General features: G+C 46.1%; 1 protein-coding gene across 3 annotated transcripts; it reads right to left on the bottom strand.

Annotated features, from left to right (window-relative positions):
* Positions 1-9,476: 9,476 nt before the first annotated feature.
* HELT (helt bHLH transcription factor) lies at positions 9,477-12,548 on the bottom strand. 3 transcript variants are annotated; one of them, XM_084856600.1, is made up of 4 exons: positions 12,483-12,548; positions 12,234-12,338; positions 11,810-11,906; positions 9,477-10,279 (listed from the first exon to the last, which is right to left on the bottom strand). In XM_084856600.1, the coding sequence occupies exons 2-4, from the start codon at positions 12,249-12,251 to the stop codon at positions 9,792-9,794; spliced, it is 603 nt and encodes a 200-aa protein (XP_084712726.1). In that variant the 5' UTR covers positions 12,252-12,338; positions 12,483-12,548; the 3' UTR covers positions 9,477-9,791. The 3 variants fall into 3 exon arrangements, with proteins under 3 accessions (XP_084712726.1, XP_084712724.1, XP_084712725.1); XM_084856599.1 differs by having other exon boundaries at positions 9,496-10,282; positions 12,483-12,517; XM_084856598.1 differs by lacking the exons at positions 12,234-12,338; positions 12,483-12,548 and having other exon boundaries at positions 9,480-10,279; positions 11,810-12,104.
* Positions 12,549-14,958: the final 2,410 nt, after the last annotated feature.

Genomic DNA, 14,958 nt, shown 5'->3' with positions numbered 1-14,958 from the left:
CTAGTCTGAGTGAGAGTGCCTGTGTAAGTTATAGGACTATGCTTGGTGTATATGGCCAGAAATATATTCAGACACGATGCTTGCTTAAGCACAGAGGGGGTTTAGTCTTTTGCCCCAATCAAAATTGGCCACCCCCAAAGTTTATATTAAACACAGTGGGGGGAAATGTATGAATAATAAAGCCATAGTGTTTTCCCTTCATGGCCAATAGCAGCTTCAGGAGGGCAACTTATGTTGGGGAATCAGCACAGGGGCAAAGAGTTCAACTCCCCTCCCTCCCACATTAGGGCTCCATTCCAAAACAACCACTTCCCGTGCACCTCAGCTACGTTTGGGGAAGGAAAAAGATGTCAAGAGATCCAAACAAGGAGCTTCTATGTCACGTCTACTTTGATCCACACTGGGCAGACCGCATTTGGGAGTACTGTATCCAGTTGTGGTGCTGCAGTTTAGACGGGATGTAGACAAGTTGGAATGGGTTCAGAGGAGGGCAACAAAGATGGTCAGGGATATGGAGAACAAGTCCTATGAGGAAAGGCTGAAGGATCTAAGGGTACAATCCTATGCATGTTTATGCAGAAAAAAGTCCTACACCTCCCAGCATTCCTCAGCCAGCCATGCTGGGTGGGGAATGCTGGGAGGTGTAGGACTTTTTTCTGTATAAACATGCATAGGATTGCACCCTGAGTATGTTCAGCCTGAAGAAGAGAAGACATGATAGTATTCTTCAAATACCTGACAGGCTCTCACATGGAAGACAGATAAGGCTTGTTCCCTGCTGCCCCATGGAGGAGGACTAGCTTTAGGGAGCTCAAGTTACAGAAGGGTAGATTTCCATTTGATGAAGCCTCTTTACAGTAAGACCAGCCGTGGAAACAATTACCTGGGAGTGGGTTCTCCTTGGCTGGAAGGTCTTTCATCAGAGGTCTCAATGGTGTATAAGGCCCTCTCCATCACAGATTCTATGATTCTGTGATCCTGTGTATGACCAAGAACCATGTTGCTTATTTCAACATCATTCCATCTGGATTCATACCAAACTGTAGTTTTCTTTCACATTCAGTAATATGCTCTAGAATAATAATGCCACAGGTAAACATGCATTAAACAAACAGGGAGGAGAATCCACCCTTTTGCCATCCTTTAGGCACACTGATCTTTTTTTGTATAAAAGACAGTCTCACACTGAACAGGTGGGCAATGGAAGGGAAATGATCTTGAGAATATGCTTCAGGTGTTGGTTTTGCAGCCTCTGTCAATAAATGTGCTGTTGTCCCCCCCCCCGAAAGATGGGTGCCTGAATAGAGTCAGGGTAAGTGTGCCTGACAATGTCATGGAGATGAGCAGGAGGCTATGAGGTGTTCTGGACTGTCATGTTTGTATGTGTGAATGTTCCACCAAAGAGAATACTTTCACTCAACACAATGCTTTTCAACCAGGTTATTTCACACACTAAGCAGCAAGTCATCAGTTGCAGAGTGAACATGCTGAGATATCGAGTGGTGCGTTTGCCTGTGTGAGGCAGCAATTCACATACGTACACAGCAAGTTGTGGACAGTGGGGTATGTAGGTCTGCTTTTCTTACAGTATCTGTTGGCTACCATACCTGCCATGGATGGGGCTAGGGTAGGAAGATGACCAGTTATGCACTGCCAAAAAAGAGGATGAAAGAGGACACAGATTTGCATAAAATGTGCATATGCTAACATATATGTATAAATGCAAATGTATAAATAATTATTATAATTTATATAGAAAACTCACCATAGTGAGGGAAGACTGATAAGGTGAGATGTGAGTCCGTTGTCTGCTATCCAGGTGCTCACTGTGGATGGACAACTTCAAGCTTCCCAGCTCTGCTCTCTATTTTGGGGGGGGGTTACCTTTCAACCAGACTTAGACGGGACAGTCCTTCAAACAGAGGACACTGTCAAATAGAGGACAGTGCTCTGGCAGCCCTTCAAATAGAGAACTGTCTTCTGTAAAAGAGGACACATGGCCACCTCCTTAGCCTTGAAGTGACTGAGAATTTCCCAGGTAAACTGTGAGATGGGTTTGGGACTGGGCTGCTGGGCCCTTCCTGCCCTCTGCTCTTTCAGGTAGTTTTCCTCTGAGGAACCATGCCACTTTTAAAAATCCATAAGTGTCTTTGAACTGCAACTGCCACCTTCCCACTGGTATTTGACTGGTCTCTTTCTCTCAGCTCACCCTGTTGCATAGTCCAGGGCCAGTTTAGAGTTGGTGAATCGGCAGTCATGAGGGGAACATGGGGGTTTGTTTGCTCAATAACGCTTGAAAGCACAAGTGACCTCTGTATTAAGAAAGCTGGCGGTCACTGGGCCGGACTCATGCTGACTGGAAGGCTCCTTCAACAGCTAAGGCAAATTCAAGGAGGCTGAGGCCTAGTTTTGGCAAGCAGCTTTGTTCCTTACTCCCATGTGTGGAGAGAACCTTTGATTTCATGGGGATGATTATTTTTATTCTTGCCCAATCAAGGATGAAGCCCAAGAAACAAGAGATTGTCCCTTTTCAGAGAGACGACAATGGAGCACCTTCAGCCCAAACCACTGGGAAGTTTTCTCTGTGTTTTGTTGGGGGCTCTTGGAAACCAGCACTATACAACTTACTTAAAAGGAGAGTGAAAGAGAAGGGGAAGTGGCATGAATCGAAGAACTGTAGGACGGGAGACACACTGCACTCTTAGCTATGCCTCAGAATTATCTTCCTTCTATAGCCTAAACTCGTATTATTCACCTTGTGGGAAGGAAATCAAAACTACCTCAAATCTGACTCTCGCCTTTTATTGGTGGTGAGCAAAGAAATTAGGGGAGACATTTCAATGCTAGAGAGAGATGGAGATGGGAAGTTCAGAGTCAAGGAAAGCTTTGAGGCGGGGACAAGACTTTTATCCTGAAGCCATTGTAAATCTAAAGCAGGGTTTATCCTCTTGTGTGAAATGAAAATAGAGGGGGGGGGGTAGAATCAAGAATAGCAACATTTAAGCCACAAAGACTGCCATGAGGTACTGCAAGTTTGCAAAATTATATGTAAATGACCAAAGTTTTGACTGTGGTGGCCTTGTGCTAATCCTAGAGAGAATATCTACTTAGCAAAGGGAAGGGAGGGGTGGGTTGGGGGGGATCTAATTTGGTTAACAGTGGCCAAAATGCTGAATAAATTAATAATAATTGATATTTTCAGCATAACACTATGTCTGTAATGCTTCATTGCCAAAGGAGATCTGAACGGCTTAGTGCCGGGAGAGAGAAAAATAGTCAAAGGCTTTTTCTTCGTATTCTACCTCAAAGGATGAGAAAAATGAATGTAAGACATGTTTTCCAATAATAGGCACCAGTCGTTCTCCTGCTGCCACATGCATTTTATCCTGCGGACGTTCCACAGGAGCTATTTTCCTACTTCTTTCATTTGGATTTGGAGTCACAAGTGTGTCTCGACAAAGCAGACCGTTATTTCTCCCCTGTTCTCAAATTGTCCACTAATATGACCTCTTTTAAAGTCAATCTGTCACACCAGGTTTTTCTGTGTGTACAGTTTAAATGCAAGAAATACACTATGCTTTATACCCATTGTAATGAAGATCTTTTTGTTTCTCTCAGGATAATGGAGATGATGGATCACAAATTGTGGGTCAGCCTATTCCATGACCTCGGTAAACAATCCAGTTCAGATCACCCTAAAGCCTGGAGAATTAAATGGAATAAGTTAATTTATCTTCCGTCAACTGATCCGGAAGTGCAAACCACACCAAACAATGTAAAATACGAATTGACACACAAATAGGGAAACAGTTTCACCAGTGCCACACACATGAATGTTCCTCAGTCAAGAACACAGCAAAGGTAAGAATAACATGAAGTACTAAAACCATGAGGATATTAGAATACAGGAATATCTGGGGGAAAGAAACTTCCATACAGCATCATTAATATACCTGAATTTCAAATGTAACTTTTAGGAAAAAACTGACTGTTAAACTTACAGTTTTGATTACTTTGGTTAAGTTTTGATCGGTTTTGATACTCACAGGATATATTTTGGTGAAAATTCATTTAAGCTTTAATTCTTGCCACATGTTTGAACTGCTGAAATAAAAGTATATGGTTCTTTTAACTGGTTTTAAGAGCAGTCCAAGAATCTGTTTATACATGAAAACAAGAATTGGTAGTTGTACGATAAGATTCTTCCTGTGTGGAACAAAGTGACCTTCCCAGACTTTGTAAAATACCTATTGGCCAATCACAGTGGATTCACTGAGGACCAAAATAGACATTACTTTATATCCAAATTGAGCAGCTATATAGTTTTAATTTTTTTACTCTAGAGTAGACACAGGGACCCAATCCAAATCTTAAAAGCCCCACTACCCTCCTCCCCCATGCTAAGGTCCCAATCTGGATAATATACCCTGCACCTACTCTAGAGTAAAAAAGACGTAGCTGCTAGATACAGATTTAAAGTAATGTCTGTTTTGGCTTTGAGTCAGTATATTGGGATGCTGAGATAATGAAGGTTGAAATCCCTCTTCTACTAGAAAATCATGAGGAAATCTTGGATGTCATTATAGCAGCCCAAAGCTCCCATTTGGAATAACAGTTACCTATGCCAAATTGTTATGGGGATGAATGAAAATGAACAGTGCAATCCTATTCAAGTTTTCTCAGAAGTAAGTTCCACTGTGTCCAATGAAGTTTACTCCCTAGTTTCTGGGGCTTAGTAAATATCCCAAAGCATGTTCTGAAGGCACATGATGCAGGCTGGAACCCCATACACACTTAGCTGGGAGTAAGTCTCATTGAACTCAATGGGGCTTACTTCTGAGTAGACATGCATGGGATTACACTGTCAGCCACCTTGCCAGAGCTAAGCATATTTGGGTCTTTTCGGTGCCTGGATGGGAGACCACCTGGGAACCCCCTGTATGCTGCCTTGAGTTCCATGATGGAAGAAAGGCAAGATTGAATGCAGTAAATAAACAAATAAATAACTCAATTTTGGTTTGGATTGCAGCCTTAAAGTGCTATAGAAAGAAATGCAAAAGGTAAATTGTACTTATTTTTTGTCTATGTGCCTTCTGTCATACAAATCTGCCATACAAATCTAGACCCAGATTCAACCTTTATAAATTATATTGCTGACTTCCTGAAAACATACAGAGAAACACCAAGAAATTCACAGAACTGTTTTAGTTGAATAAACATGGCATGATGAAGGTTTTTCTATGAAGCCCAAGCTCAGTGTTAATGAACTTAACTTTAATCTACAACTAATTTCCTCCAGTGAGAACAGTTGCTCCAGAGTAAGCAGGTTCTCATTTCAGTCCTCCACCAAAAACAAGCCAATGAACATGGATGAATTAGAGTGTTGAGATATGAGATGAGCTACATGATGTGCAAGTCAGCTGAAAGCGCAAGTCAGCTGAGAGTGGCAGAACTGTGTGATTGCTTCACCACACCTCCAAACTGGCAACTCATAAAAACATAAGAAGAGCCATGCTGGATCAGTCCATCCAGTCCAGCACTCTGTTCACACAGTGGCCACCAGCTGTCAACAGGAGACCCACAAGCAAGACATGAGTACAACAGCACCCTCCTGCCCATGTTCCCCAGTAACTGGTGTACATAGGCATACTGCTCTGATACTCAACTCAATCTACACTGACTGGGTTTGCATGACACAACACCCCACCAGAGCTTAATTTGCCCGTGGTGTCTGTTGCATCATGCTGGAGACCCATAGGTGCCCAGCTTGCCACAGCTTGTCGTGTCATGTGAACCTGGGAGGCAGGGGTTGTTTGAGGGTTAGACAACCCTTAAATAACTCTGCCACATGGATTCACATGACATGGCAAGCCAGGCACCCATGGGCACCATGCAAAAAAGGCACCTGTGGGTGCCTGGCACAACACAACAGTGCCCTCCCCCATAAATTAAGCCATTGTGTTGTGCGAACCTAGCCATTGACTACATTACTCCCAAGATACCCAAACTGAATGCCATGTGTCTCAGTTAGGCAATGAACACTTAGGCCTGGTTTGGACACTGGTTGGCCCCTATTTGACCACTGTCTGTTGGACTTGGGCTTGCTACTCAACCAGGATTATATGATGACACTTGTTATATGAACTGCCACCTCCATATGAGGTGATGGGAGGGGAAGGGGTAGACAGTGCGATTAATACAGTTTGGTAGATCTTTTTTCCTGCTTCTCCAATCACACAGATCACGACAGCTGCATGTCCACCTGCCACATTGAAGCATCTCCCAGTGGGGAATGGCCATAGTTAAGTGGTAGATTACATGCTTTGCATGTAGAATGTCCCAGGTTCAATCCCTAGTATGGACTAGAACAGCCTTTCCCAACCTGATGTTCTTTAGATGTGTTGGCCTGCAACTCCGATAATTCTTAGCCAGTCTGGACTAGAGTGCTCAGTGGTCTCACTCAATAGCAGACAGCTGAAAAGTTTAACTAGTGCCCCCACTAGTTGACTGATGTAATTGCATAAGATTTCCACAAGTATCTGGACTAGTCTGTAGTAAAACTACTGCATACTGGGCTCTGCAGCAGTTCATTAAACCCAAACTCACAACATGCTAACCTCAGGGCCCTTGAGTTTTAATCCCATTGGCTTTTCTTTCAAGAAAGTATGGAGGTCTCAGGCCCCACAAAATGCACAAAAGTATTCCCTTCCTGTGACAAAGGATTTTGCCGTAGTTAAAAGGCTTGTGGTGCAACCTGGGGCAGTGCTAAACTTGGGGGGGGGGGTGCCAGTGCCCTGCCTCCCCCATGGAAAGAAAAAGGGTTTTAGAATTCTCCTTCCCCCGTCTTGACCCCTCCATTGTTCTACTTGTTTCCTACTGGCGCTGACTATTGTGGGCATCTCTTGCTTTAGTATGTGTATTGTACCTGCGTGGAACTTACCTTTCCAGCCTTTGGAGATGGGGGAAGGGTTTATATAGGGCGACTGATCCAGCACCAAGTAAACAGGGTGGGAAGTTGGCAAAAAAATTGAACAAAAAGCCTCATTGCCAGCATCAGAAGCCAACAGAATCAGACTTGGGACAGGATAGTAAAATGGGCAGTGGTAAGACGGAATGGGCGGATCGCTTTTGCAGTCAGCCCCCTGAGCCAATACCCCGAAGTAGTTGTTGTAGGCATGGCTGAGCCAGCCCAGTGCAGTGGGTTGTTAGTGCTCGCTGTCTTGCTTTCCTGACTCATTGCTGAAGTCTGAATCAGCCCCCCCCCCCCCCGTCAGTAGCCACGGATGTAGACAAAACAGACTTGAGTGGTGGGTTAGGAACAGACCTTACTTGAGATATGACAGGCTTACATCTCGAGGTAAGTTGGCTGAGGTCAGCCTCATGGTCAGCATCCCTTGCCGGAGGAACTAGGAGGGAGGGAGAGCGGAGAGTAGGGGGAGGAGACAAGGAAAAAGACAATAGGATCTCCCAGAGACCCCTCCCACCTGACTCAGGCACATATTAACCCTTTAAGTCCAGGTTAAGTGACTCATGGCCCAAGTCCCTCCAACAATTGTGAGAGTGTCTCCTGTTCTTCTGAGACTGACCTGGAGAGGAAGTAGAGTGGAGGCCTGCAACGCATGTCCCAGCAACTCTCAAGGTCAAACTACATGTTCTGTCAGGTCACTGTAGCTTAGGATGGTAGTTTTCTTGACTTTAGTGTAAGCGTGTGCAGTCCCAATCCAGATTGGGACCATGGCACTTCAGGAGCTGCCCCTCCACACAATTTTTTCCTGAAATTGCCCACCCCCATGGGTGGGTAGGGGGGAGAAAACATTTCAAGAATCAATGGAGGCTATAAATCTTTCCCCCCTGCTTCCCCCTATTTGGGGGGGGGGAGGAGGAGAAGCTTAAACCTGTCTCCTCTGAAGCACCATGGTCCCAATCCAGATTGGGACTGCACACACTTACACTGAAGTAAAGAAAGCTAGCACCCTAAGCTATATTGAGCTGATTAATAGAACATGTAGTTTGACCCTCTTCACACAGAGCTTTTATCCTGCTAATGAGATTGCACACTCACAGAACTTTGTGGGCCCTTTAGATGATGTCATGAACCTCCAGGATGTCTCCTGCACGAAATGACCTTTATTCCGTTTTTAAGTAGATCGGAGATAATTAGCTATCAAATTACCCGCTTGTGTTCCACAAAAAAGGAAAAGCCACAAGAAGAGGAGCTAGATCAATGAAACATATGGAAGACTCAGATAAGGGGGGAAAGGAGGGAGAAAGGGGAGGGGAAAAGGCAGCACGTGTAAAGGGAGTCCGTTGTGATCCTGCATTTAAAACGGAAGCAGAAAGCCCCATTTTAAATGTGAGATATTAGGCTGGTGTAGAGATGCTCCGTCCCCCTCTCCTCTTTCAACCAGTTGTGGTTGCAAGCACCTGCTTGTTGCTCCTTCTGCTCTGTGAGATTGTTCTGTTTTTCCAACTGAGGAGCCTGGTATGTTGCTCCAGGCAGAGCTGTGCTTGCCTTGGTTTGTGGGTGATTAATTTGTTCTAAACAAGTTTTGACTCTGGCTTTTGCAGGAAAGGGGGGAAGGGGATTTTGCTTTTTTTAAATAGACTGATGCATGGAAATAAATTGTGGAGGGTTAAAATGGATTGGGGTGAGAGTGGAATTTTGTTTTAAAGGATTGCTGGAGAGAGAGAGAGAGAATATGTGTGTGTTCGTGTGTGTGTGTGTAGTGAGAAAGAATGGAAATATTTTTTTGAAGGATTGGTGGTGAGGATGAGTGGAAATATGAGTGGTTGATTTCTTGGCTCTGCCTCTGCCAGGAGCCTGCCTCTAAGCCACCACTCAGAGTAGCTGCCAGCCACCACTGGCTGCAACACTGCTCCTATGAAGTCAATGACAAAATCCCCATTGATTTTCATGGAGTAGGATAGCAGCTGTAGCCATTTGGCACTGATGTCTCCCCTATCCCTTAAAAACAGTACCTTTTCTATTCCCCTTAGCTCTATTTATGTTTCATCTTTATATGTTTTCTTTAAAAATGAACACAATGTGCATGTAGCATTACATCATTTGTGGCAACACTGCAGCAAACATTTAGAACAGGGGTGCAGAACTTCTTTCTTCCCAAGGGCCAAATTCCATGTCAGAGAAGCTCTCGGGGTCCACATTCCAGCCATGAGAAGGGCTTAGGGCAAAAGCGGTGATGCCCCCAAACCCCCAAACCAGCATATTTAAGCTGAAATTTCTTATTGCCAGTAACGAAGTCTTAGGAGAGGCATTTCAACTTTTTAGAAGAGGGGGGGAATTGTGCAAAAGCCAGGAAACCACTAAATGATTGGTGGAAAAGAGTGGGGGCCTTCTGGGGAACCTCAGAGGGCCAGATTCAGAACCCTGGAGGGCTGAATTTGGCCCCCAGGCTTGAAGTGCTACACCCCTGATTTAGAACAGTAGGAAAATGAATAAACACAGCAAACATATCTCAGGCTGACCACAATCGGAACCTTTTCCAGCAGTACATCTTTATTTCATCCTACTCACTCCTATTTACATTTGTAGAAGGGAGCCTGTGTTGCAAGATAATTTATTCTCTTGAGATTGTATAAATATGTAATACCCAGATGGGCTTGGCACCACCTGGCCTTGGAAGATGTTCTGTGCCTTTAGAAGCAACATGGCAGGGAGAAGTTCAGTGGTGAGGCACCACTGGGAAGGCAGAAGCCATACATCTCTCTGTGCAGCTCTTAGGGACACAGGAACCCTCTTTGGATAACAAGCTGGCAGTCCCAGGTGTTGACTATAGCGCAGATGGATGCTGGCCAACAGGCAGGCCAAATGCATTGGGGTGGGAATGGCCAATCAGGTTGAGGTAGTGCCGGTCCAGCCCTTGTACTGATGACAAGAAAGTGCTGCGCTGCTGCCCAGGGCTAGCATGGGGCACAGCAGCATTAGGAAGGTAAGGAATAGTGGGGCTCCTGGCAGAGCCGTGCCAGGAAAAGTGACCATGCCCAGATCCCTGTGGGAAAACAGGGTCATTAGTGCTGTGAGCCAAGCAGTCTGGAGCTGGTGGAAGCTGGTAGGAAAAGTCTGGCTCTGGAAGAGATCCTAGTGAGGTGAATATGGGCTCGGAAATGAAGCGAGCTTTGGATTGCAAGAAAGCCAGGATCTGGGCATATTTGGTATCTTTGGTTTCCATCCTCTCTACTGTGGTCAGGTAGTGAACTAGGTTCTTCATGCACTCGTGATAGCCGTAGTGAAAGTAGTTGGCAAATTCAGCTAGAAGCTCTGCTGGAAGGAAGGAAGGAGAGAGAGAGAGAGAGAGAGAAAGAAAGAAAAAGAAAGAAAGAAAGAAAGAAAGAAAGAAAATTCGTTTAGTGTTGGCTTTTGGGCTTTTTATATATTTTATTGCTGTGAGCTGCCTTGGAAGGGCTTCTGCCCTGTGAGGAGGCCAATAATTTAAATAAATAAATAAATAAATAAAGGTGCATTGGGCAGGAAGGAACCAGAACTACCCACCCTACAATCTATTGCTGACTTTAACAGAAACTTGTTTTGTCTAATTTTGTAAGTCTATGCATGCACCTTAAAATGTTAAATTCCCAAGTGGTGGCACATGGGAAGCCTTTGAGTTGTTTAGCAAGGCACCAGTGAGGACACCCTGTGGAGAGCAAAGAAATATAACAAGGACCTGAAAGGACCAGAGTTTGGAACTGCCCAGCAGATTATGGCGATTAAAGAAAAACAACTTAGTAGGTCCTCTTAGTTGAAAATTTGGGCACCACTCATACAAGTACATCTGCTAATCAAGGATTGACACTTTGTACAGCTGTATGGGGCTCTAGTCCACAAAAGCTTGTGCCACAATAAATGTATTACTGATGAATTATACATTATCAAAGGCATTATACATTACCTTATTCATAAGGACATTAAAAATTACTTTGCTGAATCAAACCAAAAGTCCAGCTAATCCAGCACTCTGTCTCCAACAGTGCCCAGGCTTGGACAGCTCACAGGCTAGGTATAATGTAATAACCATGATCTCTGTTGTAGGTTTGCCTCCAGTACCTAACTGCCTCTTATCATGGATAGTCTACCTTCTAGGAATTTATCTAACCCTTAAAAAATTAAAAATTCATGTAAAGGGGTCCTTCATTTATCTATTCATTCACTGCAAGGGCCAGCCCTATCATTAGGCAGAGTGAGGCAGTTGCTTCAGGCTACACATGCTGAGGGGTGGGGAGCAGCAACAAAGTGTTCAAGGACACAGCTCTGTATGCCCAAAGGCATGCCTAGTTCCCCCCAAAACTAGCCTGCAGCCCTCAGGTATCCTGGAGGACATGATCTCCAATGTTCCAATGTCAAAATAAGATACTTCTATGCATAGAAAAGGTGTGGGTGGGTGTGGTCCATCTTGTCCTTTGCCTCCGGCAACAAAATGTCTTGGGCTGGCCCTGGTGAGGTACAATCACTTACTTCAACATTACAAATGGGAAACTGAGTCTGAGAACTCGGGTTGCCCGTGGCTTCACAGCTGGCCTGAGGTTTAACCCCAGGGCCAGGTCCACATCTCTGGCCAGGAAAATGTAGTGTATCCGTCATCTCTCCCGGTGTAGCGGTCTCAGATTCTTTTTCTCTCCACCCGTCGCCAGGAACCCCCATTTCAGTTCAGGCGGTTTCCCCCTAAGCCTGGGGTTTCCCCCACCGCAGCGCTTCTCCGAACTCCGCCAGCAACCAGGAGGCCACGGCTTCTCTATCTGCGCCCGCGTGCCTGCCAAGCGCTGGGGACGCACAGCCGCTGTCCGGCGCGCCTACCCTTTTCTCTTCCCCGAGGGAAATCCGCAGAATGAAGGGCCCTCAGGTACTGGACGGTCATCTCCAGGATCTCCGCTTTCTCTAACTTGCCGGAACTCTGAAATGTGTCAAGAGAGACCAACACGTCAGGAAGCGTCTCCTTGAGCCTGGAGATACGGATCCCGTGCGAGTTAACATACGAAACATGCAATGGAGCAGGAATAAAAGGCTGCGCTCGTTTCATTCCCACAGTTTCCTGCCGCGGTCCTCATGCTTTGCTCGAGGGATGGAGATTCCCCACCCCACCCCTCGACGCAAAGAGAGGAGGAGCAGCTACATCTAGGCAAGCCCACCCGCGCAAAGGGCTTCCTCCCTCTTCCGAGAAGGCGCAAAACGCAGTTATGTTGTGCTTTCAGCTGGGATAGACGCCCACGCACACGCATACCTGTTTTGCCAGTGCCATTGGCACCGTTTTGCCGAGCTCGCTAAGACAGCGGTTGATGCGATCCCGCCTCCTCTTCTCGATCACTTTGTGGGAAACCGGGATCCTCTGGAAAACATATCAGTGGCAGAGGATCGACACATGTGTGGAACAAGCCGGAAGGGAACAAAAACGCAAAGAGACCCACAGCTCTTATTCTCGTCTCTTCATGTCTCTTCTGAACATGACTTTGACCTCTCTCCAGGCACTTACCTGCAACCCACCGTTGTACAGCTCCCCTTAGAACTGTTCTTAAGAAGTCAGGGACACGTGAGTTCCCAGAATCAAACTCTCCAATCCCCGATGACACGCTGGAGAGCAAAAAGCCACCTCCCCAAAACCTAGTCTTTCAACAGCATCCCTGCGGCTTGAGATCAAGTGATGTCCCATTATGTCCTGATGGGAGATCATCATAAGAAGGCAAAAAAGAAGAAAAAAGAGGCAAAGCCTCAAAGGGGTGCTGACATATAGGAAACTTTAATAAGAGATACGAAATATTCCGAGTTATGAACTGCTTAATATTCAAAGGCTCTATATCTCAGCACCCTTTGCCTTTCCCCTCTCTCTCCTTCTCTTCTTTTGCCTTTTTTGTGTTCGGCTGCTGCCCCCTTTCCCCCCTGCACGTAACCATAAGCCAGAAAGCCAGTGGCCGAGATGGTGCCGTTAACAGGCATCAGTTCCTCTGGACAAGGTCGAGCCCTGGCGCAGGGCAGAGGCAGGCGCTCCAACTCACTTTCCGTTCCTTCAGCTTGGAGGCCATCGTGGCAAGAAGCCGCTGAGGAGAACCTAACGGAAGGCACCTGACGTCCCTCCTGAAGTGGCCCAGGTGGATTACAGAGCCCTGACTTCCAAGCGGCGGCTTATAAAGCGATCATTTCTGAGGGAGAGGGGGCGGCGGGGCGGGGGGTTAATATTCATGGCTTGGGTGATTCCATAGGATTAGGGAAAGTAGCATTAGGAGGAGAAGGCATGCATTAAAGATCAGTTTTTTAAAATGTGTGGATGTTCGTATTTTTTCTCTCCCCTGTAGTCTAGGGGCGGGTAAGGGGTGGGGGGACGACAGATCAGCTTTGTCACTCCACGTGGCCCTTCAAAAGACACGTGATCGCCCCCCGAAGAACATTCGCATGGCAACGGGCAGCGCAGGGCTGAGGGAGCAGCGACCTGAGCGCCGAGGCGCGCTGGCAGGCTGTGAAACACAAGCTCCCTTCTTTAAGGCCCAAAACGCCTGGTCGGTCTCTCACACGACCGCCTGTTTACAAATCCCAGGCACCCCGCACCCCCTCCCATTGCCGCCGCCCCCTTCCCTGTCCAAGAGCTGACTGCATTTTAAAGCCTGTCCAGAGTCATTAAAGTAATTAAGTAAGCCCTTAATAGGCTGTTCCGCCCAGTTCAAGGAAGAGCCCTTGGAGACGGAGTGGGCCCGTTTGTTCTCAAGCTTTTCTCACACGACTTGGTGACACGTCCATCTTTATGAGAGATGGCAGCGAGGCTTTTTTGTTTCTCCCGCTTTATGCGGCGGGGACACCCCGGCAGGTGTGGGGACTGGAGGCTGGCACGAGACCCCCCCTCCTTTTCAAATTTCTTCCCTCCCCTCAGCAGACCCAGGGAGGCTCCCTCAAACCTTTGGCACACGACGGTCCTTTTTGTGTGGTGTGTGTGTCTCGAGGTTGTTATTTTTCCCTCCCCCGCCCCCGTTGGAGAGGCTCAATTTGTAGCCTATTATCCTATAGGAAAATGTCCCATTGAAGACTGTGAATGGTTTCATTGGGCCTAAATTTTAATAATGCGGGTCAAAGAAAAGAGGGGCAAAATAAAGAGGGGATCGCAGCTGGTCTGAGAGTGCATTATGCGGTGTCACCTGCGAGAAGGGTCGCCTACAGACCCCCTATTCATTTGCCTAATTTTGGTCAATTTAACAAACTTCAGGATAAATTATTGTGGCATTGTTAGGGAGGGTAAAGCTTTCTGATCGAATTAACAGCATGTTTTGATCCGGTAAATGTCATTAGAAAGAAAGAAACAATCGCGTTTAAAGGGGCTTGGAGTGAAATGCGCCAAGTGGAGACGCCAAAGCGCAACGCTCACAAAGGGAGCAAGTAACTGCCACAGGGAACTTTTGTACACGCACATTGCTGAAGTTTTTACACAAAAAGGCATTATTTCATACTTGAATACGTCTAATCCAACAATTGTCTATTTTCTGCAAACATATTTTCACAGCATTGTTAACTTCTTTCCTAGGGCCTCTGTTCTGGCAGCCGCGCTTCTCGCCTTGAGGACGCAAAGGGCTGTCTTTTTGGGGGGCAACAAGATTGTCCGGGGGGGGGCAAGGGGGGATAATGGAGCTTGGGGAAGTTGCTTGTTTTCTTTGAAAGGCTTGAAGAGGAAAATATCGAAAATACACAAACAGGAACTTGAGGAAATTAGCTAAAATAGAGGGTGTACCCTTTCCCTCTCCAAAGCTTCGGAGCGCATTTTCGTGCCTCTTTCAACTTTCACTGGCACTTCCTCAGTTGCATTAAAGACACTCCCGCCCTCAAACAAGCCCAACTTATACATCGACTCATTGAACAACAAATGTGACTATATCTTGCACGTTCAAATTAAAACATCACCTTGACTTTGGGGATGTGTGGCAGTATCCAGACTTTAATGCATTCCATCGTGGAAGCAGTGCATTCTCCAG

The sequence above is a fragment of the Heloderma suspectum genome, chromosome 5, assembly GCF_057233095.1.
Source record: "Heloderma suspectum isolate Gila_16-S chromosome 5, 16-S_ref, whole genome shotgun sequence".
NCBI classification, from domain to species: Eukaryota; Metazoa; Chordata; class Lepidosauria; order Squamata; family Helodermatidae; genus Heloderma; species Heloderma suspectum.
Note: the sequence above shows the minus strand (reverse complement) of the source record. Positions and strands in the feature narration are given on the sequence as shown.

Excerpts from the sequence above, each read along its gene's own strand:
- HELT (XM_084856598.1), bottom strand. The coding sequence starts at position 12,032 with ATGAAACGAGCGCAGCCTTTTATTCCTGCTCCATTGCATGTTTCGTAT. Across the intron at positions 10,280-11,809 it reads CCCTCGGGGAAGAGAAAAGG|AGCTTCTAGCTGAATTTGCC; the intron begins GTAGGCGCGCCG and ends TCCTTCCAGCAG.